Source organism: Microtus pennsylvanicus, chromosome 5 (assembly GCF_037038515.1).
Source record: "Microtus pennsylvanicus isolate mMicPen1 chromosome 5, mMicPen1.hap1, whole genome shotgun sequence".
In the NCBI taxonomy this organism is placed as follows: domain Eukaryota; kingdom Metazoa; phylum Chordata; class Mammalia; order Rodentia; family Cricetidae; genus Microtus; species Microtus pennsylvanicus.
In genome coordinates this window covers 87,510,084-87,537,706 of record NC_134583.1, presented here as the reverse complement: position 1 = coordinate 87,537,706, position 27,623 = coordinate 87,510,084, and the positions used below count along the sequence as shown (strand labels likewise).

At 41.7% G+C, this 27,623-nt stretch overlaps 1 protein-coding gene across 4 annotated transcripts in view; it reads left to right on the top strand.

The window, feature by feature from the left end:
* The first annotated feature begins 1,240 nt into the window (after positions 1-1,240).
* Positions 1,241-27,623, top strand: part of Kdm2a (lysine demethylase 2A) — a 75,723-nt gene continuing 49,340 nt past the window's right edge. Inside the window, exons 1-5 of one of the 4 annotated variants that reach the window (XM_075973037.1) lie at positions 1,241-1,713; positions 4,487-4,603; positions 20,363-20,583; positions 26,241-26,379; positions 27,226-27,304. In XM_075973037.1, the coding sequence (XP_075829152.1) occupies positions 26,250-26,379; positions 27,226-27,304 (209 nt within the window). In that variant the 5' untranslated portion in view covers positions 1,241-1,713; positions 4,487-4,603; positions 20,363-20,583; positions 26,241-26,249. Of the gene's footprint in view, positions 1,714-2,514; positions 3,306-4,486; positions 4,604-20,362; positions 20,584-26,240; positions 26,380-27,225; positions 27,305-27,623 lie in introns of those variants that run through there. The other 3 variants (XM_075973036.1, XM_075973035.1, XM_075973034.1) reach the window with 3 other exon arrangements.

The window sequence follows — 27,623 nt, the reverse complement described above, 5'->3', positions numbered from 1 at the left end:
CCTCTGCAAGAGCGGTACATATTCTTACCAGCAGTTATGGTGTGACACTTTGGTGAAAAAAACTGTGTGGTGGTATACATCTGTAATCCCAGCACTTCAGAGGCAGAGATAGGCAGGTCTCTTTGAGTTTAGGTCACCTTAGTCTACATAGCAACTTCTTGACCAGCCAGGACTACTCAGGGAGACCTTGTCTCAAATGAAAAAAACAAAACAAAACCAAAAACAGAGAGAAAGATAGACGCCAACCAGACCTGGTGGCACACAACTTTAATTCCAGCACTTAGGAGGCAGAGGCAGGCAGATCTCTGAGTTCGGGGTCAGTCTGATCTACAGAGGAGTTCCAGGACAACCAGGGCTCTGTTATACAGAGAAACCCTGTCTCAAAAAACAAACAAGCAAGCAAAGAAAAAAAAAAGATAGACACTGGAGCTGGCAAAATGGCTCAACTGCTGAAGTGCTCACTGGCTGCAGGATGATGACTAACCAACCATTGTTGTGAGATGTTTCTGTTGACAGTTGCACAACTGTGGATCTCTTTCTCCCAGTAATTACACTGACGGTTTACTTTATAATCCAATTGTCTATCTTTAAAACAAGTTTAAAAACACAAAGTTCTTTCTCTTGTCTACTAAAGATGTGAAACAAAGCAGAGAATGTCTGTAAAAATCCCGTGTGCCTTAGCAAAAAGCTTCTGCTTTATTAAATAATACTTTGTGTTTAAGGAGAGTCTTTACGCCAGTTCAAAGTGTGATAGAAAAAGTATCATTTTTCCAACTGTCAATCACTAACGTCTTCCTAAAAGATCTAGAAGGCTGCTTATGGACGTTTTTTGATAGCTACACCGCCCTCTTCCTCTTCCATTCCACACTCTACAGGATCAAGCTGAAGAGTTGGAAATCAAGGCAGGGAGAAAAAGATTTGTGTGACACCACTCAGCAAGGGGAAGGTGCCAACCTCAAGCACTTGGATGTGTAGCGTCCAGGCCACCGTCCTTTGTGGGATTTACAATTTAAACGGGCCTCAAAGCACGAGATTGGCTGGGGAACTGCCTTGAGCGCAGTTGGGCTGCTCGCATGGCATTGCTCTGTTACCTCTGGCTGGGCTCCGTCGACGTCCGGAGCCTGCTAGCCCGTCGGGCAGCTGTCGAGCCGTGGGAGCCCGTTCGTGGGCAGGGCCGGGCAGCTTGGGCCGCCGCTGCCCCATCGCTGACCCTTGCGCGAAGCTGCGCACATAGACCGGAGACATTTTCCCGGCTGGGCCTCCCTTACACGCCACGGCCCTGGGGTTAGGGGCGGCCCGCGCCCCTCTCAGTGGGGGGCGCCCCGACTCGCCGGGGGCGGGGTCACGTCCCACCCGGGCCGCCGAGGGCACCGGCGCGACGGAAACCTGAGCGTGGCCAACAGCAGGGGCTTCCTGGGCCACCTCCCCGGGTGCCTGTGGCCCGCGGTGGGTGCGCTGGCCGCCGCCGCCCCCGAGCCGTCGTGGATCCCACTGTCGCGCACAGCACCTGTGGACGCCCTTGTCAAGCGTCTGGAGCTCCCCTGAGGGAGCAGAGCCTAGGACAGACATGCTACTACTCCCGTTTCCTGCCCCTTCGGAGCGGCAAGGAGTGGGTGAGGCGGAACCGGGTCGCTGCACAGAGGAACCCCCCGTGCTAACGGCAGCCAGGCCCTGCAGCGGGGGTGCTGGGGCCTACTCCGGGATGGCGAGCAGGTGGGCCTCGGTCCACCGGCCGGCGCGCGCGCGAGAGCGCCCGGCGGGAAGACGCCGCCTCTCTGCGCCCCCTCGGGCTGAGCAGGCCCGAGCGCGGCGCCCGGGTCTGGCCCATTCCCATGGCATGACCCCGGGGGACCCCGCGCTGAGGCGGCCAACGGCTGCCCTAGCACAGGCCGCCTGGCCCTACGTCGTCTGGCTGTCTGGGCGCCTAGGGCAGAGATGCCAGTAGGGGAAGGGGAGATGCTTCCCTACTGCGTGTGGGGGGACGTTGTGTTTTGTGGGGGTCGGGGGTCACAGCCCTGCCTAGAGCAGTGGGGGAGGGCGGCTGGCGGAGCTGGCCGGCGGTGGGCGGGGTCACAGGCGAAGTTGTGTGTGTGCGTGTGTGCCCGCGCGTGTGTGCATGTGTGTGCGTGTGTGTGTGTGTGTGTGTGTGTCGAGAGTGCGGCGTGGGGGAGGGAGCCCGCGGAGGAGGCTCGCAGCTTGCGCGCAGGCGCAGGCCTCCCGCCGCGCCGGTGCCCTGGAAGGAGGCGGGCAGGGAGCGGGGGCGGTAGGCCGGCCAGAGGGCTTGCGGGCTGACGCGAGGTGGGGAGGGCGGGGAACCGCGTCGGCGTCGCGGGGCGCGGGCGATTCGAGGCCGACGCTTCCGCGCGTGCGCGCGCCGGCGGCGTGTCCGCGTTCGAGGGGAGTGACGCGTGCGCGTTCACGTGTGTCCGGGAGAGCGGTAAGGAGCGCAGGGAGGCTTGAAGGAGGTGGGGGTGGAGAGACGACGGGGGGGGGGGGGTGAGGAGACGGCGCCTGCGCAGTGAGCCCGGAGGAGCTGTGTGTATGTGAGAATCTGACGGGTTCAAAATGGCGGCGGCTGCTTCAGCGGATCCTCCTGTGTGAGGGAAACAACACCCCTCCCCAGCAGCAGCGGCGGTAGCGGCGGGTCGCGGAGCACCTTTCCAGCTCCCGGGCCTGTCGCGGCTGTTCCTCTCCCGGGCAGGGGGCTCCTCTGGTGGAAGGGCAACGACAGGGGGCCCATCCCCCGGAGTCCCTCCTCTGCGACTGGGGAGTAGCCGGGGGGTGGGGGGATCGTCCCGCAGCGCGGAGCCCCGGCTTAGGGGACGACGCAAAGGCAGCCGGGGGCCCCCAGTCAGAGCGCTTCGCTCCTCCCGCCCCCTCCGCCCCCCGGGGCCGGGGCCCGCGTTCCGGGGGGCCGGGCGGCGCGGGGAGCGTCGGCCGGGTGGATCTCAGCTGATCGGCCGTGGCTCCTGGGCTTCGGAAGCGTCTGCGCTCTGCCGAGGGTACCGAGGAGGGTGCTCCTCGCGGCCGGGTGCCCAGGTCTCGGGCTGGGGCTGCTGACTGCCGGCCCGGGGGAGTCGCCGAGTGTCTTGCTCTCCTCTCCTAACGCCTCGGACTCCGAGTCTGTAAAGCCCGAAGAGGAGGCTTGATTCAGTAACTGTTTCCTCTTTTCCGGGTCGCTCTGACCCGTGTTTGGATACTGGGTTAATACACAGAAAAACCGAAGACGACGTTAGGGATTTAATTTTTTTTTTCTGTTTTTGGAATCTTCTCTCTTGGACAAGAACTCAAGAACAAAATCCCCGGTGAGATTCCCCCTCCCCCTCCCCCGCCCTGGGAAGTTTGGTTCCCTGTCTGATCTAAAGACTTGATGTAAAGTTTTTATTTCGTTGCAAGGGGTGAACCATAGAAACGCCTTTTCCCTGGGGGAGCAGTCGAGGTTTGCCGCTTTCCTGTCCAGCCCTGGCGGGGTCAGGCTATGGCCCTCACCACCGAGGCAGAGGAGGGCAGTGCCACGGACTGCTCTCTCAAACTATGTCATCGGGTCCCCTGAAAGGATTCCGTTAACGTGGCCGTAATATATTTACAAGAGAGAAAAACATTTGCATTCCCAATGGAAGCCATTATCCAGCAAAAAGAATATCTAGAAAAATCAAAACCCTTTCTTGGTGTTATGGATTGATTGACGACCCAACCTGTCTTTATTTAATAGTCGTTTCATTTATTATTTACCCATCTGAATCAGATGGTATTTTTGCCTCCGTATTGCAACTCTCAAATTTGTTTCCGAGTTGTACACCTTGTGTTGTGGAGGGTAGTTCTGGGAAGGCAACAACTGTGCGCAGTCTTACTAGAAGGCTATGGGGCATTGGTTTGGAGTCTTTCTGTAAAAACTGTTTTTTCTTGCCCTCTTTTTGATGAAAGTAATCTGCCCTTTTTGCTGATAGTTTTTCATTACTTGTTGGAGAACTCATTTGTTTAGCATCTGGATTATTTTTGCGCGTACTTCCAACTGGTCATTCAGGCTCTAGAAATAAAAGTTCTTGCTGGGTTTGGTGGCACGCGCGCCTTTGATCCCAGCACTCGGAAAGCAGAGGCAGTCGGATCTCGTTTGAGTTTGAGGCCAGCCTGATTTACATAGTGAGTTCTAAGACAGCCAGGCTATGTAGAGAGACCCCATTTCAAAAAAATTGGGATTGGGGGAGTAAGTCCTGAGGCTTTTCCTCTGTCTGTCTGTCTGTCTAATCTGTCTAACCTATTTATTGCTAATGTTGCCGGGAAGTTTTGCTAACTGCAATCCTATGGGCAGAAACAAACGATGTGACCGGGTTCTATGGTTGTGATGTGATTAATGTTGACAAGATGTGACACCATTTGCCCATGTGGGTCAAGGCTCCAAATTCGTGAAAGGATTCTTAACTTTCAACTTAATGAGGAATGTTTAAGTTTGAGAATGAATTCTTATATCTGTTCATTTCCTTTGCAGTTTGGTTCCTAAGGAGGAAGAGGAAGGCAGCCCCAGAGTGGTTTCTTCACAGTATTTTCATCAGAAGAGTAAGAGATGGAACCTGAAGAAGAAAGGATTCGGTACAGCCAGAGATTGGTTAGTATTTTCAACTCCCTTTTTTTGAAAGTAATTATTTAAATGGCTTTTCCATGTACCAGAGGAGGGGTGAAGGTATAATAATATCCTACTGTTGTTTTTTTTTTTGTCAAATAGTTAAATACTTAATTCATCCTGTGTTGAAATGGAATTACAGCCTAAACTTTTATAGAAATCATTGCAAACTGCAAATGAAAGGTTTTTGTGGATTGCAACCGGACTAAGATTCTTAACTTAGCAATACTGTTGTAAATCTAACTGAATACATTATATTAGAATGTAAATTTTGGGAAAAATCAAGGAAGCATAGTTTTATTCAATAAATTAACATTATTTGACTATTTAAAATTTTAAGTTTTGAGCTAGGGCATTAATAAGCTATGGATTTTTGGGGGGTAAGTTAACTGGTTTTTTTAATAAGTTAACAGTTTGGTGAGTTTGGAGGATTATTGAGGTGATTGATTGAGGGCAATACTGGATGCTGCTTAAGTTCTGTGTCATATTTTGGAAGGAATTTATGAGGCATGTTACTGAAAGAACTCTTGTAGTTTGGAGGGATTAGCTTGTATGTGCATTTGGGTGTTTTTAGTCTGCTTCCCTCTCAGGATCTCTCTGCTGCAGTCTAGGAGTTGTTGTCTCTCCTTAGTCATAGAGACCTTTGTTAGCATTATTCCCCGTGCAGTTATTTTAAACACTTGAATTTGAGTTTGTAGAGTGGGGTAGGAGAACCACAAAATTGTATGTGAGATCTGGTGAACTCAAAGGCTTAGAATATTACTGAAGAACTTATGTGATTTTATTGGGTTCTGTGTTTAGACTGTTTGGAAGAAAAGTAAGTAAATAGTTCCCTAATCCATTTTCTGGTGATCTTCACTCTTAGAGAAAAGGCTACAGGTTTCTTTTGTTTGCTTTTTTGAGATACTTTCTCACACTATAGCCTATGGTAGCCTGGAATTTGTGGCAGTCCTCCTGCCTCAACCTCATGAATGCTGGTATTTCAAGTGTGAACTACCTTGCCTGCTTTCTTTTTTCTTTTTCTTTTAATGTGCTTGTTAAAAAAAAAAAAAAAGATTTGGTATGGAAGGCTAGAGAGATGGCTCAGTGGTTAAGAGCACTCTAAAGAGCACTCTGCTGCTCTTGCAGAGGACCTGGTTTAGTTCCCAGTACCACATGGAGGCTCACAAGTAACTAATTCCGGTTCCAGAGGATCTGATACCCTCTTCTGACCACCTGGGTACCAAGCACACACATGCACAGACATAGAAAACACATAAACTAATTTTTAATGCTTTGACATGTATCAGCAAGTATATCTGATGTGCATATGTTCTAGTCAGCTGTATTTCAGGGATTTATCTTATATCCCTGAATCCATATCCATTTATAAGATTTTATTCTGGGTGGTGGTGGCACACACCTTTAGCACTTGTGAGGCAGAGAGAGGTGGATCTCTGAGTTAGAGTCCAGCCTTGGTCTACAAGAGTGAGTTCCAGGATGGCCAGGGCTATACAGAGAAAAAAAATTGTCTCTCTTATATATATCTAGATACCTATATAAATATTTGTGTAGTATATAAATAAAATCTTTTTTTTGTTTGTTTTTTGTTTTGTTTGTTTCCTGACAGGATTTCTCTATGTAGCCCTGGCTGTCCTGTACAACTCTATAGGCCAGGCTGGCCTTGAACTCAGGGATCTACCTGTCTCTGCCTCCCAAGTACTGGGATTAATGGCGTGTGCCACCACACCCAATCAAATATTTGTTTATTTGTTTATTTATTTATTTATTATGTATACAATATTCTGTCTGTATGCCTGAAGGCCAGAAGAGGGTGCCAGACCTCATTACAGATGGTTGTGAGCCACCATGTGGTTGCTGGGAATTGAACTCAGGACCTTTGGAAGAGCAGGCAATGCTCTTAACCACTGAGCCATCTCTCCAGCCCCTCAAATATTTATTTATAAATACAAATACATATAGTTAAAATAAATTTAAAGATTTGTTTTATGTATATGTCTACCTACATGTATGTATGTATGTATTGTTACCACATGCATACAAATGCCACAGAGGCCAGATCCCTTGGAATTGGAATACAATTGTGAGCCACTGTGTGGGTGCAGGATTACTAATCTTGGGTCTCCTTCAAGAGCAAGTGGTCTTAACTGCTGAGCCATCTCTCTAGCCTCTGGAATTAACTTTTCAAGTTTATAGAATTGTTGAACTGTTTGATAGCTACCTAAAAAGGATTTTAAAGTCTGGTGTTTAAAGGAAAAGCCTTTTCAGCAAACAAAACATCTCACATTTTTAACAAAGTAGAGAAGTCTTGAAGTAAGGATATCTAGAGATTCTGTGAGACTTTTGTCCTGTTTTTTTTTAACTTATGTAAGGTAATTTCTTCCTGTGTCATGCCACCCTTACTAGCATATTTCTTCTTAGTTAATGAGCTATTGCACAGTGTCGTGTAAAATAATATGTTGTATTTTTGTATATGTGTACATTTGTCCTTGTGTATATGTATATGCTTGCATGTGGGGGCCTTGGTCACTTCACTTTGTCTATTTTGTGTGTGCCCATGCCCATATTTGTGCTGTTGTGCTCACCTGTTAGTATGGAGTGTTAGTATGGAGGCCAGATGTTATGTCTTCCTTTACTACTCTCACTGTATTTTTTAGAAAAGATATTTAGGCTAAACCGATTGGCCAGCTTTCATGTTGGTGCCATTGTTTTGTTTTGTTTTTGAAGATAGGGTCTCACAGAGACCTCGTTGTCTGAGGATGACCTTGAACCGATCCTTCTGCTTCCACCTCTGATTGCTGGAATTATAGGCATGATTCACCATGTTCACTCAGCTTTTACCAGACTGCAGAAGATCAAACTGAGGTCCTCATGATTGCAGGGCAAACACTTTACCAACTGAGCCATCTCTCCAGGCCCTTATAATGTAACTTTTAAAAATTAATGCGCGCACACACACACACACACTTTTTTTTAAGCATTTGTCTTAAAAATAAAACTAGGGTTTTCTATGCAAATAAGGCTGGCCTCAAGTTTCTAGTGATCCTGCTTGCTTCTCCCTCTATCATGTATTGGATCGCATACACTATACCTGGGTCTTAAGTAAGATATACTATATTTTAAAGTGAGTTTTAAGACTTACATGAAGGTTCAATTCCTAGTCAACCCCCACCCCCATGATGCCTCAAAATTGCTTGTAACTCTAGTTCCAGGTGGTCTGATGCACTTTTAAGATCTGCAAGGGCACACGCTACATACTACATGCTATATACACACAATAAATAAATGTTAAAAAAAATGAAAATACTGATTCTATTTTTTTCTTGTCCTTAAAGAGTTATAGATAAAGATAAAAGAAGTATCACACTGTGATAGGAAAAATAGCTCATTGTTACTGGATAATAACACACATAAGTTGAATGTGCAATTGGTCCTTAAAATTCCTAATCCAATCAGCCATGATCCACTAACACTTGAAAACAGAATGTGTCTTTGTTGACCATGTACAGGCATCTTTGTTATTATTCTCATACAATACAGTTAATGATTACAGTGATGTGTCATAATGACATTGAGGACAGATATACTATGTGTGTAAGTATGCTCTATGATGTTATAAGGGTGCATTTGCAGTATAATTCAGTTTTAAGAGTGTATCTCTGTCTTTAAGTGATGCGAAACCATTTGCTAATTTGTTTTTCAACAACCTTTAAGGTTAATTTTTGTTTGGTTGGTTTTTTGTTTTTTAAGACAGGATTTCTCCAGCCGGACAGTGGTAGCACATGCCTTTAATCCCAGCTTTCGGGAGACAGAGGAAGGTGAATCTCTGAGTTTGAGGACAGCCTGGTCTACAAAGCAAGTTCCGGGACAGCCAGGTCTTTTAAACAGAGAAAACTTGTCTTGAAAAAAACAAACAAAAGATAGGATTTCTCTGTGTTGTTGCTCTGTAGATCAGGCTGGCCTCAAACTAAAAAGACCTGCCTGCACCCTCCCCCACCCTCCTACACATTGAAGGTGTGCACCATGATTGCCCAGCAAAGGTGGATTCTATGATTCCTTTTATATATTTGGAAACAAGCATAATGCCTTAAGTAATTTGTCCTGGGTTAGTTATCTAGCTAAGAAGGGTCAGAGCTAAGATTCAAAGTTGACAGTCTAGTTAAGGTCTACTAGGTTGTTCAGCTTTGTTGGTGATACTTTTTTATGTTTTTTGTTTGTTTGATTGGTTATGTGCTTGCTTGTTTGTTTTTTGAGACGGGGGTTTCTCTGTGTAGCTTTGGAGCCTGTCATGGAACTCACTCTGTAGACCAGATTGGTCTTGAACTCCTGAGTGGTGAAATTAAAGGTGTGCACTATCGCCACCTCACAGGATTTGACTTTTTGAGAAACCTCTCAAGCAATTAAAACACTAACTAAAAAGGTCAGTATAACTATGTAAGTGAAGAAGTTAGAATATTGACAAAATATTATGAATGTGCTGGGAAGACAGAGACTCAACAGAGTGGTAGTATGTTTAATATCTGTGACTGAATTGCAGAAAGGATTGGAATTGCTATCCTTAGACAAACCCAGGGAGAGTGCAGGAATGGATTTGTGACCAGTTAGGACACTGGTAATTCAAGTAGTAGGTTGGTATGGGATTATTGAGAGCTGATGGGAGAATTAAAGGGAATGATTAGAAAAATACTTAGAGAAACCATAGGCTTTTCATTTATTAGATGTTTTGAGAATGAATGTAAAGGAGGTGTAGATGTGACTTTGTATCTTGTAGTGTACTACATTCATTAAGATAGGGCACACTTTTTTAACTTTTGTTTGTTTTCTGAGACAGGGTTTCTCTGTGTAGCCCTGGCTATCCTGGAACTCACATTGTAGACCAGACTGGCCTTGAACTCACAGAGATCCGTCTGCTTCTATCTCCTAAGTGCTGGGTTTAAAAGTGTGTGCCACTAACACTAGGCCCAGTTTTATTCTCTAAAGTCAATTTTCAGTAATTGTATATTGAAGGAAACCTTTTGGATCCTCATTTTTTCTGTGACTCATGATATCTAACTGAATATAAGATGGGAAGTTCAGTTTTATCTGTGTAGTATGTTTTGCAGCCAAGCATGATTCTTTTTCATGGCATATACATAGTGTGGTACCATTATATCATTGAAACTCTCATATTACTGACTTGATTAACTGAGTACACCAAGAACAAACTAGAATGTAACACAATTTAATCTGTTCTGGGGTAAAATACTGGTGGCAGTGCTATAATTATCAAGAGAGGGGTGGTTAGGAAAGAGTCAAAAGGAAGGGAAGTGCCAAGGAATAATAATTTGTTATGTCTTTTTGCTTCATTTCTGGTCATTAGAGAAAGATAGAGACTATTTATGTTCCTTGAACCATTGAGTTACTTTTGCTCTGTTATATGTTCTCCAGTTTGCTGTAATAATTAGTTTGGTTTACCCTGGTTTCTTGATACCGGGAAATGGTTTCCCTGGGTAGCAGCAGGCATGACTGAAGTATAAGACATCCTGAAGACATTAATTTGGCAGTCTTTTGGTCTTGTAAAACTGAATGCTAGTCTACCAAGATCTTTCCTTTGTACTTTTAAGGAGAAAACAATGTCAGTTTTGCAGTAATTTAATCCTTAAACACTTCTCCTACCTGCAAGAATTCTCCTAATTATACAAAGACTATTTGAATTTGTATATGAACTGCTGTGGGATTATCCTTTATGCTTAATCAACTTTTTCTCTGGAAAGCGTTTCATTTTACTACTATTTTATTTTAATTATTTTTTTTTTCCAAGACAAAACCTTACTACATAGTTATGGCTGTCATGGAACTTACTATGTAGACCAGGCTGGCCTTGAAGTTGCAGAGATCCACCTGCCTCTGCCTCCCCAGCGTTGGGATTAAAAGTGTATATCACTATTCCCCATAAGCATTTTATTTATTTATCTATTTGTTCATCTATTTATTTGTTTATTATTTATTTATGGGTTTTTCAAGACAGGGTTTCTCTGTGTAACAGCCCTGGCTGTCCTGGAACTCACTTTGTGAGCCAGGGTGTCGTCAATCTGCCTGCCTCTGCCTCTGCTGGGATTAAAGGGGTGTGCCACCAAGCCCACTAAGCTTTTTTTTTTCTTTTTAGATTTATTTATTTACTATGTATACAGTGTTCTACCTGGGCACCAGAAGAGGGCACCAGAACTCATTATAGTTGGTTGTGAGCCACCATGTGGTTTCTGGGTATTTAACTCAGGACCTCTGGAAGAATAGCCAGTGTGCTCTTAACCTCTGAGCCGTCTCTCTGGTCCCTACAGCCAGTGCTCCTAACTGCTGAGCCATCACTCTAGCCCCCAACATATTATTTTTAAGATTTATTTTAATATTATTTATTCGTGTGTGTATGCATGGGAGCATGTGCTTTCAGAGGTCAGGAAAGGGTAGGTATTAGATTCCATGGTGCTGGATTAAAGGTGCTTATGAGCTATATTAGGAACTGAACTCAGGTCTGCTAAAGGAGCAGCAAGTACTGTTGACCACCAATAATACCAGTATGCCTTGGGTCCTGGAACCCTGGCTGGAACTACCAGGTCATAAAGAAAGGACAGACACTTGTACAGAACAACTGTAGTCAGGTGGGCTGTGATGGAGTGGCACCAACTACGCAGCAACCCAGAACCTTAGCACCTTTATTATGTACAGAACAGGGTGAATTAACCAGTCTTAGAAGGAGATGTCTATAGGGGGAGCAGTCTCAGTACTGTAAAATTTGGAGTAAGGAACTGAGTTTTTTAGTTTTTGCAACATTGAAACTTGACCAGAGGAAGACTTTATCATCCCTCTGAGCCTTAACGGGGAGTGGGGAGGAGCTTTGCCTTCTTCCATGGATCTGAGTCATTGGGTCCTTGACATGTCGAGAATATATATTCATTCAGGATTTGCCTGTTTCTGTACATTCACTCAGGTCTTCCTCCACTTCCCCACACATTACTAAGCAAGCTGCCTCTCCTCTCCAGCCCTATGAAGTGTCTTCCTCCGGGTCAGAGCTTCCTATTAAGTTATTTTTTAAATTAATTAATTTATTAAGAAAACGGTGTTCTGCTGGCATGTATGCCTGCAGGCCAGAATTGGGCACCAGATTTCATTACAGATGGTTCTGAGCCACCCTGTGATTGCTGGGAACTGACCTCAGGGCCTCTGGAATAACAGCCAGTGCTCTTAACTGCTGAGGCATCTCTCTAGCCCCCTATTAAGTTCTTACAGCATAGAATTTCTTTTATGTTTAGTACTTACTAGAATCTGCATTTTATTTCTTAGTTTTTTTTTTTAATGTGCAGGTGCCTTTTTTTTTTTTTAGATTTTATTTATTTAGTATACAGTATTCTGCCTGCATGTATGCTTGCAGGCTAGAAGAGGGCACCAAATCTCATTATAGATGGTTGTGAGCCGCCATGTGGTTGCTGGGAATTGAACTCAGGACCTCTGGAAGAGCAACCAGTGCTCTTAACCACTGAGCCATCTCTCCAACCTTTTTGTTTTGTTTTGTTTTTTCAAGACAGTGTTTCTCTGTAACTTTGGATTCTGTCCTGGAACTAGCTCTTGTAGACCAGGCTGGCCTCAAACTCACAAAGATCCACCTGCCTCTGCCTCCCGAGTGCCAGGATTAAAAGCGTGTGCCACCACTACCAGGCTCCCGACCCTTACTTTTTAACAGATATAAAAGAACATAATGAAGTGTTACATGCTTGGTAAACTGACAAGAACTGGCATTTTTAAACCAAGTGTGGTGGTATATATCTTTTGACATGTTTGGTAAATTAACAAGAATTGGCATTTTAAACCAAGTGTGGTGGGTGCTTCATATCTTTTGTCTCAGCACTGGGGAGGCAGAGGCAGAAACAGGTAGATCTCTATGAGTTTGAGGCCCCCTTAGTTTACATAGAGTTCCAGGATAGTCAAGCTAGATAGTGAGACCTATCTCAAACCAGCCACCTGGCTTTTTAGAAAATTTATTTATTTATTGAGATCTACATTTTTCTCTGTTCCCCTCCCCCTTTTAATCCTCCCCCAAGGTCCCCATGCTCCCAATTGACTCAGGAGATCTTGTCTTTTTATACTTTCTACTTCCCATGTAAATTATATCTATGTAAGTATCTCTTAGTGTCCACATTGTTGTCTAAGTTCTCTGGAATTGTGGTTTATAGGCTGGTTTTCTTTACTTTATGTTTAAAAACCACCTATGAGTGAGTACATGTGATAATTGTCTTTCTGTGTCTGGGTTACTTTGCTCAAAATAATGTTTTCGAGCTCCATCCATTTTTTCTACAAAATTCAAGATGTTACTTTTTCTGCTGTGTAGTACTCCATTGTGTAAATGTGTACCACATTTTCCTTATCCATTCTTTGATCGAGGGGCATTTAGGTTGTTTCCAGGTTCTGGCTATGACAAACAATGCTGCTATGAACATAGTTGAGCACATGTCCTTGTGGCACAATTGAGCATCCTTTGGATATACACCCAAAAGTGGTATTACTGGGTCTTGAGGAAGGTTGTTTCCTAATTTTCTGAGAAATCACCACACTGACATCCAAAGGGGCTGTACCAGCTTGCATTCCCACCAGCAATGCAGAAATCAATTTCTTTTCCCCACAACCTCTCCAGCATAAGTTGTCATCATGATTTTGATTTTGGCCATTCTTACAGGTGTAAGATGGAATCTCAGAGTTGTTTTGATTTGCATTTCTCTGATGACTAAGGATGTTGAACATTTCCTTAAGTGTCTTTCAGCCATTTTAGATTCCTCTGTTGAGAGTTCTCTGTTTAGGTGTGTACTCCATTTTTTATTGGATTATGTGATCTTTTGATGTCCAATTTCTTGAATTCTTTGTATATTTTGTATATCAGCCCTCTCTGTCTGATGTGAGGTTAGTGAAGATCTTTTCACATTCTGTAGGCAGTCTTTTTGTCTTGTTGACTGTGTCCTTTGCTTTACAGAAGCTTTCAGTTTCAGGAGGTCCAATTTATTAATTGTTTCAGTGTCTGTGCTGCTGGGGTTCTATTTAGGAAGTGGTTCCCTGTGCCATGCGTTCAAGTGTACTTTCCACTTTCTCTTCTATAAGGTGCGGTGTGGCTGGCTTTATGTTGAGGTGTTTGATCCATTTGGACTTGAGTTTTGTGCATGGTGATAGATATGGGTCTATTTTCAGTCATCTACATGTTGATATCCAGTTATGCCAGCACCACTTCTAAAATATGCTTTCTTTTTTCCATTTGATATTTTTTGTTTTATCAAAGATCAGGTGTTCGAAGATGTGTGGATTGATATCCGAGTCTTGTATTTGGTTCCATTGGTCCTCCTGTCTGTTCTTATACCAGTACCAGGCTGTTTTCAGTACTGTAGCTCTGTAGTAGAGTTTGAAGTCAGGGATTGTGATGCCTCCAGAAGTTTTTTTATTGTCCAGGATTGTTTTGGCTATCCTGGGTTTTTTGCTTTTCCAAATGAAGTTGAGAACCATTATTTCAAGGTCTTTGAAGAATTTTGCTGGGATTTTGATGGGCATTAAGTTGAATCTGCAGATTGCTTTTGTTTAGAAAATTTATTTTTAATTATGTATATGTGCATGTGACTTCAGGAGCCCATAGATGAAGCCATCATCCAGAGGTGTCAAATCCCTCTGGAGCTGAAGTTACAGGTGCTTGTGAGCCACTCAACATGGGTGCTGATAAACAAACTAAGGTCATCTGCCAGAACAGTGCTTTTAACATTGTTTTCTCTCCAGCTCTAAGGAGTTCTGGGATTAAAGGCACTCAGCACCATCACACCTAATTGCCTTTTTTCAGTCTTAAAATAAGAGCTCTCTCAATAGCACAAGCTGGCCTAAAACTCGTGGTAATTTTCCTGTTTTAACTTCCTTGGTGCTAGAATCATAGGCATGAGCTACCATGCCTGCCTGAATTCTACATTAATAAACGTTTTGTTTTGTTTTGTTTTGTTTTTCTAGACAGGGTTTCTCTTTGTAGCCTTGGCTATCCTGGAACTCACTCTGTAGACCATCACTGCCTGACCTTGCCTTCAATAAACATTTTAAAAAGTATTTAAAGTATGTGGTATTTTGCCTCCATATGCTTGTAGAGGCCAGAAGAGGGTGTTGGATACGCTGGAATTGGAGTTAACAGCTAGTTTTGGGCCACATTGTGGAGTTCCTTGGTTCATTACCACTGTGAGTTCTTGAAAGTTCCAGTTTAACCCAGGATAGCACAGACATAAGTAGAGACTTTTTTGAATATATTATTAGCATAATTCTATAATAAGGGAAATATTTAGGTGATATAACTTATATATAATTATAAAAAAAACCCAACCATCTATAAGCAACCTGAGCCAGATTGCTGGATCCCCATTCCCAGAATTTCTGATTAAGTCTAGCACAAGATTTGAGCATTCTATTTCTACCTATTTCCCAGATAATGGGGTCAGGGACCACATATTGAAAATAGCTGAGTATAATGTCACATACTTATAGTCCTAGCCCCTGGGAGTAGGTAGAGGCCAAAGAACAATATTTGAGGCCTATCTAGGCCATATGAATTTGTGGAGATGCTATGAGAAGGGAGAAAAAAAGAAGAGGGGGGATTTTAAAAAACAAAAGCCAGTTAGATGGTTCAACAGGTACTTGCCACCAAACTTCATTACCTGAGTTCCTTGTGAGGCCAGCCTGATGTGTTTTTAGCAATACAAATCTCAAAACAAAAGTTTTGGAACAGGGAATATAATACAGCCTGTAATCTCAGTAATTGGGAGATGAAGGCCATAGGAGCAGGAGTTCAGGGTATCCTTGGCTAAATAGTGATTTCAAGACCAGTTTGGGATATGTGAAACTCTGACTCAAAAAAAAAAAATTAAGTCAAGTGTTATTGTTGGTTTTATTATTTTACTGGTTGTGCTTTTTATTATTATTTATTGTTGTTTGAGACAGGTTTTTGTTTGTTTGTTTTGTTTTTCGAGGCTGTTTCTCTGTAGCTTTGGAGCCTGTCCTGGAACTAGCTCTTGTAGATCAGGCTGGCCTTAAACTCATAAAGATCCACCTGCCTCTGCCTCCGCCTCCCTGAGTGCTGGGATTAAAGTCCTGCACCACCTTGCCCAGCTGAGACAGGGTTTTTTGTTTAGCCTTGGCTGTTGGGAAACTTTTCTGTTAACCAGGCTGGTCATGAACTCAGAGATCGGCCTGCCTTTACCTTCTAGGTGCTGGAATTAAAACATGAATCACCATATCCATCCCTTTTATTTTTTGTTTTCCATAAAGAAGTGACTTTCCTTGTGAAATTTTCATGCATGTATTTGCTCATATCTTTTCAAGATATGCTTACTTGCTCTTTTTTTTTTTTATGATTTTTCAAAATAGGGTTTCTCTGCCTAGCTTAATAGTCCTGGCTGTGCTGCAACTCAGAGATGCACCTGCCTCTACCTTCCAAGTGCTGAGATTAAAGGATAAAGGTGTACACCTGGTTGTCTTTCTACTTTTATGCTGTTTTATCTTGCCTCTAATGTAAATATTAAATCCCAGAAATGAGAGAAAACATGAGATTTTTGTCTTTCTGAGTCTTATTTTCTTTTCCTGTCAGTATTATAATTTATTGTTTTATAGCTGAAAGAGATGTTTATATGTCTCATTTTCTTGTTTGTTCATGTGTTGATAGATAACTTCAGCTGCTTCCATGTCTTGGGTACTGTTAATAACTGCAGCATGTTGATGGTTTAGATCTCAGAAGCTATCAGTCTGTCTGTCCTGTGTATGCATAGGAGCCTTGGCTGGAGAGTTGTTCAGTGGTTAAGAGCATTTACTGCTATTGTAGAGGACCTAAGTTAAGTTCCCAGCACAGTAGATAAGGCTATAACTACATCTTTGCAGGGTGTGCCTGGGGGTGGTATAGGGGTGGGAGTAAAGCCTGATGAGCTCATGGACACCACAATCCCTCTGCACATTCATGACCACATAACCACACAGACATACATATGCATAAAAATTTTAAATATCTACAAAAAAATAGACATCTTCCTTTTTCATAGAATTTTTTTTCTTTTCTAAATTGTGTTTCTTCATACCCTTCACTTGGGAAGAGACAATTTTAGAAACATCTTAAAGCAGAACTAGTGTCTAAATTTTTTTTTTGGTCTCATTCTGATCTAATAATCATTTGAATGGTTTTTGTGTGCCTAGCCTATTAATGAAATTCATTGATTTTTATGTATAGAATGGTGACCTCTGATATATGTCCCTTTGAAATAAAAATCTCTTGATTACACAAGAGATAGGTTCTTTGTCATCAGATTGAAAATAAGTAGCACTGTCTTAGGTGTGTTAGCCACTGTTCAGTTTCTGAGGAAAATTCCTTTAGTTTAGATACAATTCTTTTTGTTTATTGCTAAATTTTAAAGACTATATATTAACCAGTAGTAATATAGAATTAGTTTTTTATTTTTATTTTTTTTCTTTTTGAGATAGGATCTCATGTAACCTAGGCTGGCCTACAACTTCTCATCCTTCTGTCTCTGTCTCACCAGTGCTGTGATTACAGGTGGTGCCATCACATCCAGCCAAAATTGCTGCAATCCACACTGGTCCTCATGATTGCACAGCTAGCTCTTAGCCATTGAGCCATCTCCATTTCTGGTTTTTAATCAAAAGAAAAAAAATGGTGTATGTGGGGGTAAGTTAATAGCATAATCAAATAACTATTCTGAGATGACTTTACCCACACTAAGCACTCTGTTGATTCTTGTGCTTAAATCTTTTTTAAGCTCTTCAAATAAACCCCTCTCTGCTTTACTGGGGAAAAAAAAAAGTACAATTCAGCACTCAAGGAGCAGAGGAAGGTCTCATCTACAGAGGGAGTTCCAGGACAGTCAGAGCTACAGAGAGAAACCCTGACTAGAAAAACAAAGCAAAACAAAAGGCTGTAGGGATGGCTTAGAAGTTAAGAGCTCTTGACTGCTCTTGCAGAGGACCTGGGCTCTATTTCTAGAACCCACACAGTGGCTCACAACCACCTGTAACTATGGTTCCAGGGCAGGGTACCCAGAGCACACATGGTATACATGCAGTGAAGCACTCATACACATTAAAAAAAAATTAAAAATTTATTTTTAAACAATTCTTACTGAAAAACAAAGAATAGTTTAAAATATTTACGTTGCTCACATCTCTCCAATTGCTGCTTTTGTTGGTTCAGATCAGGGATCAAGGATGTACTTATCCTGTGTGGTTGATAAATACCTTAGTCTGTCTGTCTGTCTGCTTCCCAAGTTGTATGATTAAAGGTATGTACCACCACACCTAACTAACTATATATTACTTTTTTTGTTTTTCTTTTTGTTTCTTTTTTGTTTGTTTGTTTGGTTTTTTGTTTTTCAAGACAGGAGTTCTCTGTAGCTTTGGAGCCTGTCCTGGAACTCTGTGGACCAGGCTGGCCTCAGACTCGCAGAGATCCATCTGCCTCTGCCTCCCAATTACCGGAATTAAAGGCATGCATCACCACCACCTGGCATATTACTGTTGACTGAATTATTTGCTTCTAATTTTAACATCATGATACAGTGTCTCTAATTATTTTAGCACTTAAAATTTCTGTAGATTGGGGGTTGGAGAGATGGTTCAGCAGTTAAGAGCACTTTTGCTTTTGTCTAAGACCTGGGGTTCAGTTTCTAGTTCCCACATAGTGCCTCAAAACCATTTGTCCCTTCTTCTGACCTCTACAGACACAAGGTACAAACGTTATGTAAAGATATATATGTAGGCAAAACATTCATACACATAAAATGAAAAATAAATTTCTCTAGGTTTTATTTACTTATTAAAATTTTGAGGTAGTATCATAACATGACTGGAAGTCTTTGTTTTTTATTTATGTATATGAATGTTTTGTCTACATGTTTGTAAGTGCACTTTGTCCATGCTTAATGTTCTGGGTCACCTGGAACTATAGTTACAGATGACTGTAAGCTTCCACGTTGGTGTGGGGACCAAACTCAGGTCCTCAGCAAAGCAGCAACAACCCCCCCCCCCTTTAACCACTGAGCCATTTCTCAAGTTTCCACCTGCTAACTTTTTTTTAAATAGACAAGATTCCCTGTGTAACTGCTCTGGCTGTTTTAGAGCAGTCTGGCCTTGAACTCACAGAGATTCACCTACTTCTGCCTCCTGTAAATTGGGATTAAAGGTTTGTGCAACCGCCATCTGGCCCTGCCTGATAGCTTTTGATCCCATCCCTTAGCCTCCCAAGGGGTGGTGTTACAGATGTATACCACTATGCCTGGCTATCTTGCCAGAGAATAAGAACATGATCTTACCAGAAATATATTTTCATAACCAAGGAAATTGTCATTTTTTAATGACAAATGGTCTGAATTTTCCAAATTTTTAAGCATCTTAAAAAGAAACTTAGTATTCATTAAGGACTTGCTCCCCATAACTCCCTAGCCTCTGAAACCTATTTTGATTAATTTCTGTGTCTGTAAGGATTTTACTCATTGTGGATGTTTCTTATCAGTAGGATCATATATTATCTTTAGTGTCTGGATTCTTTGACATAGCAGGAGTTTGTGGTTCATGTCTGAGTTTCGTTCCTTTTTTGGTGACTAAACACTTTCTATACAGCTAAACCACATCTTGTTTATTCGTGTATACATTGGTGGACGTTTGAATGGTTTACTTTTTGATTGTGTTTAATGCCACCATGAATGTGTGTGAATATGTATTTGAATCCTTTTTTAGGTTTTGAAATGGTTGGAAAGAAAAGATCAGTATTGTGGCATGAAAACTAACCAAGATTGAAATTTCAACAGCCGTAAATAAAAACTATGCTCTTTCATTTATATGTTGTCTGTGCTGCTTTACTTTCTTGGTTCAGTGACTGAATTGCAGTATTATGATAGATAGTACATAGGCTGTTAAGTTTAAAATGTTTTCTACTTGTGTCTCCTTCCCTTGGCATTGACTTTTTTGGAGGAAGGGAGAGGATCATTGAGACAGGGTTTCTCTGTAGCTTTGGAACCTGTCCTGGAACTTGGTCTGTAGACCAGGCTGACCTTGAACTCACAGAGCTCTGCCTCCAAGTGCTGGGATTAAAGATGTACCACCATCTGGTGGCATTGACTTTTTCAAATTAATTAACTCTTTTTTGTGTTGTTTGTAATGGAACCCAGGGCCTTGTGCATGGTATGCAAGTTAGTATACCATCAACTCATTTCTTCAAGCTCTTAAATTGGTTTCTGATTTTTAGTGTAACTTACTTTTTTTAATTAAATTTTTTTTATATTTATGGCTATTTTGCTTGCTTTTACGTATCTATATATTCTGCATATATGATACCTGAGGAGGCTAGAAGAGGGTGTCACATTTCCTGGAACTGGAGTTATAGACAATTGTTAACTGGCATGTAGGTGCTGGGATTTAAACCCAGGTCCTCTAGATGACAGCCTCTGGCTTTGAACTCTTAATCTTCCTGCTTTAGCCTCTAAATGCTGGAATTATAGGTATGTTGAATAATGGAGTGGGAAGTACAGTTTTTCCACTCTGTTTTCCCAAGTAACATTCTTGAGTTAGTGTGGTATGTGTGTTAGAATCAGTGGGTCAATAAGGATAACTTGTGTGTGTGTTTGTGTGTGTGTGTGTGTTCCCATTTGTGTGGGATGGTATATGCTTATGTGTAGAGGTCAGAAATTTCCCCTGGTTGTTACTCTTCAGGGTCATCCATTTTGTTATTTGAGACAAGAGTTCCTCACTGGCCTGGACTGACTAGGTGAATAGCTCCAGGGATCCACCTGTCACTGACTTCCATGTTGCTGAAATTACAAGTTTACACCACTCTGCCTCTCTCTCTGTGTATTTTTGACTTCAGTCTTCATTAAGCAGTACACATTTTACCAGCTGGACTATCTCCCCCACCCTGCTAACTCAAGTTCACAGTAAGTATTCACTCTGTTCTACAGTTCTGTGGCATTTGACAAATGTATTACTATAGTACAATGCATTTCACTCCCTACAAATCTGCTATGCATTTCCCTTCCTTTTTCTATCAGCAACTATGTGTCTTTTTAAATCTATAGTTTTTCTTTTCTTTTCCTTCATTTCTTCCTCCCTCCCTCCCTTCTAGACAAAGGGTCTCACGTAGTTCTAAATGGCCTTGAGCTTCCTCTGTAGACCAGGGTGGCCTCTAACTCACTAAAATCCACCTCCTTTTGCTTTCCAAGTATTGGAATTGAGAGTATGGTGGTGGCTCACGCCTTTAATCCCAGCATTTGGGGGACAGAGACAGGTGAATCTCTGTAAGTTCGAGGCCAGCCTGGTCTACCAAGTGAGTTCCAGGACAGTCTCCAAAGCTACAGAGAAACCCTGTCTTGAAAAAAAATGGTGGTACATCTGTAATTAGAGCACTGAAGGAGGTAGAGACAGAAGAATCAGGAGTTCAAGGTGACCCTTGGACGGATACAAAACAGGTGTGAGACAGTGGGTTACGTGATACCTTTCTCACAAGTAAAACCCAAATTCCTCACTGCCAAACATAGGTTTTCTCCTATATTATCTTTTAAAAGTCCCATTTTATTTATTTATTGCTTTTTCGAGACATGGCTTCTATATGTATCTCTAGCTGTCCTGGAACTCACTCTGTTGACTAATCTGGCCTCCAACTCACAGAGATTTGCCTGCCTCTGCCTCCCGGAGTGTTGGGATTAAAGGTGTGTGCCACCTAAGCCTGGCTAAAAAAAGTTGCATATTTTTATAGTATACATTTAGGTTTATGAACCATTGCTTCCAGATAACATACAGTTAGTGTATCTTTATTTGTTTGCATATAAATTTTGAATTTTTCTTGCACCATTTGTTGAAAACACTGGCCTTTCTGTATTGAATTTCCTTTGGCTATTTGCCAAAGATCAGTAGACTGTCCTTGCATGGGTGATAATTACTTTACACATTCTCATTTCCTCATTGAAGAGCTCACCATTTTCTGATAGTTTCCTTTTAAATTCAAAGTTGAGTCCAGAAGAGACTGAGATGAAAAATGTATTTTTGTTCTCATAGAACGTGCCCCTTTCCTTCATTGAAGTCAGTTTTGAGTATGTGTTTATCCTTAAGGGTTGAACATGTGCATTTTAGATTATGTTATCAGAAGAGGAGCTATGAAGGACTGGTAAGATGGTTCAACACTTAAGGGAACATGCTGCCAAGCCTGACCACCTGAATTCCATCTTGGAAACCTATAGGGTAGAAGAAGGAACCAGTTTTGCTAGTTGTCCTCTGACTTCCATAAGTTGAATGACAGGCGTGCGCACATGCACACGCACACACTCACACTCTTTCTCTCTCACTCTCATGCTATGCAGTATGCTCCTGCACATACACACAATATAAAAATAAAAAGATTGGCTGGGCAGTGGTGGCACATAACTTTAATCCCAGCACTCGGGAGGCAGAGGCAGGCAGATCTTTGTGAATCCGTAGGCAGCCTTGTCTGCAGAGGAGTTCCAGGACAGCTAGGGCTGTTATACAGAGAAACCCTGTCTTGAAAAAAAAAAAAAACTAAGTAAATAATAAAATGAAAGTGAAAACATACATGTTAGTACAATTTTCAATGTGGGGTGATACAAATATTTTTAGGTTATATTTAGGTTTTTGAGAGATTCTCACTACTTAGCCCAGCTGGATTCAAATTTGAGTCCCAGTGCTGTGGCTTTACTACCATTATAGGCTTGCAACTACCATGTCTTGCATGAAAAGCTGTGGATGTGGGTGGTGGTGGTGGTTGCATTACAGTGTGAGTGTACCAAATACTGTTGAATTGTCCACATAACAAATGTTTGCCTCTGTGGTGTATTGCTAACTATGATCCTGTCTCACTGTCTTTTCTCAGGTTTTTATCAGCCTTTTTCCACCAGTAGAATCTGTTTTGTTAGTCTCAAAGGGAGACTGTTGTTGAGTTCTCGTAGTATCATAAATTATGCCCAAAGCTATTTGTGAAGATTCAACTGCTGGTGAAGACAGGCTTTGCCTTAGACCATGTACAGTTTCTGTTTGTTGCAGTTTTCTCCTGATGTGGGCTTACTTATTTCTGACAAGAGAGTAACAGATCTACAACTTACTTGAACCACTGTTTAAATGTTACCTTAAAAAAAAAAAAAAGAGGAGGCAGGGGTCTTATTATGTATATCTGGCTATCCTAGTATCATGTTGTCCAGGTTGTCCTCAAACTTGATATGCTCTCTCTACAAAAGGCTGGGGGTTGATTATTCACATGTTATGCCAGGCCTGGCCTTACTTAATTGTTGCTTTGACCCAGGAAATTCTGTAAGATCAGGATGGAAACAGTAATCCTAATGACAACTCCAAAATGAATAGTTGACCAGTTTGCTGGTAAGGCAGGCGCTTCATGTATGGAATGAGCATTATGGTGATCTGTTTGGAGGGGAAGAATGAATACCTGTGTCTGTAGGTGGTGGTTTGGATGACCTCATTTGCCTATTTTGGGTTTTGGGGTTTTTTTTGTTTTTGTTTTTTGTTTTTCTTTTGGTTTGGTTTTTGGTTTTTTCGAGATGGTTTCTCTGTGGCTTTGGAGCCTGTCCTGGAACTTCTCGAACTCACAGAGATCTGCCTGCCTCTGCCTCCCGAGTGTTGGGATTAAAGGGCCACCATCACCCAGCTTCTCATTTGCCTTTCTTTATGCCTGAATTGGCTGTAGGTGAGATGGTGGCAGAAAAGATTCAGTGCTCACTGTAGTAACAGCATGATAATATGATAAGTTGAATTGACTCCTTCAATGCTTAGTTTTCAGTCTGTAGATTATAGATTGTATGTAATTTTTACATAGGTTATAGATTAGGAAGATTAGTATGTTGCATTACAGTGTTTTTTACTGATTTGTAGTAACAAAAGCTTTTTTTGTCCCCAAGTGGTGCTTAGGATGGAACTCAGGACCATGCCCAAGTTAGAGGAACTCTCTACTCTAGCATTGAGTCACACCCAGCCTGGAAATGCATTTAACATTCATAACACATAGATAGACTTAGCTGTAATAAAAATTTCCAGAAATAGTGTTTACCTATACCGTTTCCTGGTTTCGTTGTTTTGTTGTTGTTGTTTTGTTGTTTGGTTTTTCGAGACAGGGTTTCTCTGTAGTTTTGGAACCTGTCCCGAAACTAGCTCTTGTAGACCAGGCTATCCTTGAACTCACAGGAATCTGCCTGCCTCTGCCTCCTGACTGCTAGGATTAAAGGCGTTATTACTTCTGAAATAATTTCTGAGATTTACAGCAGCATGTGCAAGCATATATCAATTATCTTTAAAGGTGGGTTATAAAATGTTTGAATCTTTTCATTTTTGTTAGGTATACCTCTTCTTCTTCAGCAATTCTACCCCATAAAGCAAAGGCTTTTTAAACACCTTATCAGAATGACCACTTCATATTAAATTGCATTTGGTAGATTTTATGATTAGACATGGTATAAGGATACTTTTAAGTTGCAGCTTCATGGGGCTGGAGAAATGGTTCAATAGCTAAGAGCACTGGCTGTTCTTCCAGATGACCAAGGTTCAATTCCCAGCACCCACTTGGCAGCTCACAACTGTAACTCTAGTTCCAGGGGATCCAACACCATCACACAGACATACATGCAGGCAAAACACCAATGCGCATAAAGTAAAAATATAAAAAGGCCCTTCACAGAAGGTAAGGCTTCAACTTAGAAATATCAGAGGCCTACTGGGAGAATGGGAAACTTTCCTGCTATTTAAAGAAAAGATAATGTAGGTCTTGTCTTTAGACAGGTAAGCTGTTTTTTGTTTGTTTGTTTTTTAATTTCTGCCGCCTCCCATTTCCCTCCCCCTTAAGCTGTTATTTTTGCAAATAGAAGTGAGGTACAGTATTGACTCATGTTTAGAACAACAGTTGCTAATATATTTGAACGTTGGGAATAAGGTTTTATATAACCTTGTTCTCTGTAGCCAAGAATCCTGATTCTCCTTTCTCTACCTCCCAAGTTCTGGATTGGTTTTACTTGGTTCTGGAGATGGAACCCATGTTTCAATCATGCTAGGCAAGTACTTTCCTAACTGAACCAATCTCTAGCCCATATATGTTTTGCTTTTTTTTTACATTGGTTTCCCTCATTTAATCATGATTATTAAGTATCTTACTGACAGTAAGAGACAGAATCTAGGATTTTAGGTTCCAGGAGTTGTAGGCCAGCCAGATGAAACCTTATTTCAGAGACAAAACAAAAATTTAAAAAGTTCTTAGGTCCGTTTAGCCATAGGTTTTTCTCCATTTTTGCTTTAGGTGGTATAAATGGGGTGACATAAATGCTTGGAAGGAGACTGAGCTTGACTAGAACCCTGATGAGAGGTGAGAGGTATAGGAGTATGTGGGTTTGGAGGTATATTTTAAATGCAGATCTTGATCTTACATCATTTCCTTCTAAGGCTTCTACTTCTGGACATAAAATTTCAGAAATCTCAGGGATTGTTCGTTTGTTTGGTTGGTTGGTTGGTTTTTCTGATAACAGAGTTTCTCTGTGTAACAGCTCTGGCTGTTCTAGAATTTGCTTTGTACACCAGGCTGGCTGATTGAACTGCCTGTTGAGTTAATGGCATGCGCCAACACCACCAGGCAAAAGGTTTTATTTTTAATTAAGTATATATGTGCATGCGTTTTGGCACATGCCATTAGAATACCCTGGCTACTAGAGTTACACAGGTAGTTGTTAGCTTCCTGTTGGGGTGCTGGGAACTGAATTTGTATCCTCTGGACAAAAAAAAAAAATAACAGTGATTCCTCTTAACTGTTGAGCCATCCTTCTTGCCCCTAATTAGATTGTTTTACAAATTTAATTTTAGGTAAATTTATTGTCAGTGAAAAATTTTGTCTGTATATTTTAATGTCTTTTAAATCGTGTATTCATTTATTTTTAATTATGGAGGTTTGTGTGTCTGCATATGAATTTGTGCATGTGAGTGCTGGTGAATGAGGACAGACAAACAGGTATTAGATCCTCTGGAGCTGGAATTGAGCTGTCAGACATAAGTAGTAGGAACTGAATTAACGTCCTCTGAAAGTAGTATGCAGCTAAGCATTGAGTCATCTCTGCAGCCCTTGTTTGAATGTCTTTAAATGTTCACACTCTCAAAAGCCATGATAGATATTAGGTCTGAATTGGTTGTTTTTTTAGTGAATTTACTTCTTTAGGCTTAAAGAGATAGCAGAAATAAAATTCAACTGGATGTCATGGCTCACACCTTTGATCTCAGAGGCAGAGGGAGGCTGACCTTTGAGTTTGAGACCACTGTGGACTTCAGAGTGAGTGCAGGATAGACTGGACTACACAGAGAAATCCTGTCTTAAAACAAAATGTAAATTTCACAGGTTGGAAACCCAGTGCCTGATTAAAACCTTATTCTATTTTGTGCATTCTGAGAATATCCGTTAATCTTGAGCTTGGAGAAAGAAAAGTGGATGATTTAAACTAACAACTAAAACTGGAAGTCGTACTCTACATCTAGGGAGCAGTGACTGCTTGGTAGAGAGGAAGGAAAAGTACATAATTTCATCTTTGTATCCTTCCTTTTACAGCGTGGTACCATGCGACGTCGCTATGAAGATGATGGCATTTCAGATGATGAAATTGAAGGGAAAAGAACTTTTGACTTGGAAGAGAAGCTCCACACTAACAAATACAATGCCAATTTTGTTACTTTTATGGAGGGAAAAGGTCAGTATCATTTTGGTTCGGATCTAGAGCCCCTTGATGGGAAGTCATTGACTCTAAGAACTGTGGCTTTAACATCTGTACAACTTTAAAAATACTGCCTGTTGAGTATATATTTATTTTGTCTGAGTGCTCATTCTGCTAGATTTGAAGTAGGTTTTTTTGTTTGTTTGTTTTGTTTTTTGTTTTTTCGAGACAGGGTTTCTCTGTGTAGCTTTAGAGCCTGTCCTGGAACTAGCTCTTGTAGACCAGGCTGGCCTCGAATTCAGAGATCCGCCTGCCTCTGCCTCCTGAGTGCTGGGATTAAAGGCGTGCCTACTAGAATTAGAATGCTTCCGGGGACAAGGCCTTTCTCTCTCTCCACTCTCTCCTCTCTCTCTCTCCTCTCCCCTCTCTCCCCCCCTCCCCCTTTGGCTTGAGTTTAATTAAAAATAGTACAGACGTGGTGGCACATGCCTATAATCCTAACACTTGTGAGGTAGAGACAGAAGGATCAGGAATGGTTAAAGGCTAGCTTGGTTTACATGAAACCTTGGTGAGAGGGAGAAAGGTACAGCTCTTATAGATCAGAAGAGATCTGCCTGCCTCTCAAGTACTGAAATTAAAGGCGTGCACCACTACTGCTTGGCTAAAAATTTCTCTTATAAACCGGATGTGGTGGTACATGCCTTTAATCCCAGCACTTGGTAGTCAGAGGGAGCCTAGTCTCCAAAGCAAGTTCCAGACAGCCAGGACTGTTACACAGAGAAACTCTGTCTCAAAAAAACAAATAACAAAAAAATTATTTTATACTCTTTTTTCCTCTTTTCAGTGATTCCTCTCTAATGGTTTTCCCCTATATGCTTTCAGATTTTAATGTAGAGTATATCCAGCGGGGTGGCTTGAGAGACCCTCTGATTTTCAAGAATTCTGATGGACTTGGAATAAAGTAAGTGCTCTGTTGTTGGCCTGAGATGGCCACAAAATGACTGTTAAACCCAGGAATTCAGACAGTGGCAATGTTGAGAACCCAGAGCAGTAGGTATTTCAAAGTAACTTATCAGTTGCTTTGTGAAGTATGTCTCTTGTTTCAAAAGTAATATACCTGGAAATGAAAAGTGTAGATGAGCTTAAAGAAACTTAAGTCTCTTGACTCCATAACTTTTAAATAATTGCTGCTAACATTTTCGTTTTTCTTTCTATATAAATATATATTTGTTTATGTTTTAATACTAAATATGAAGATTGATATTTTTGTAGAGTTCTCC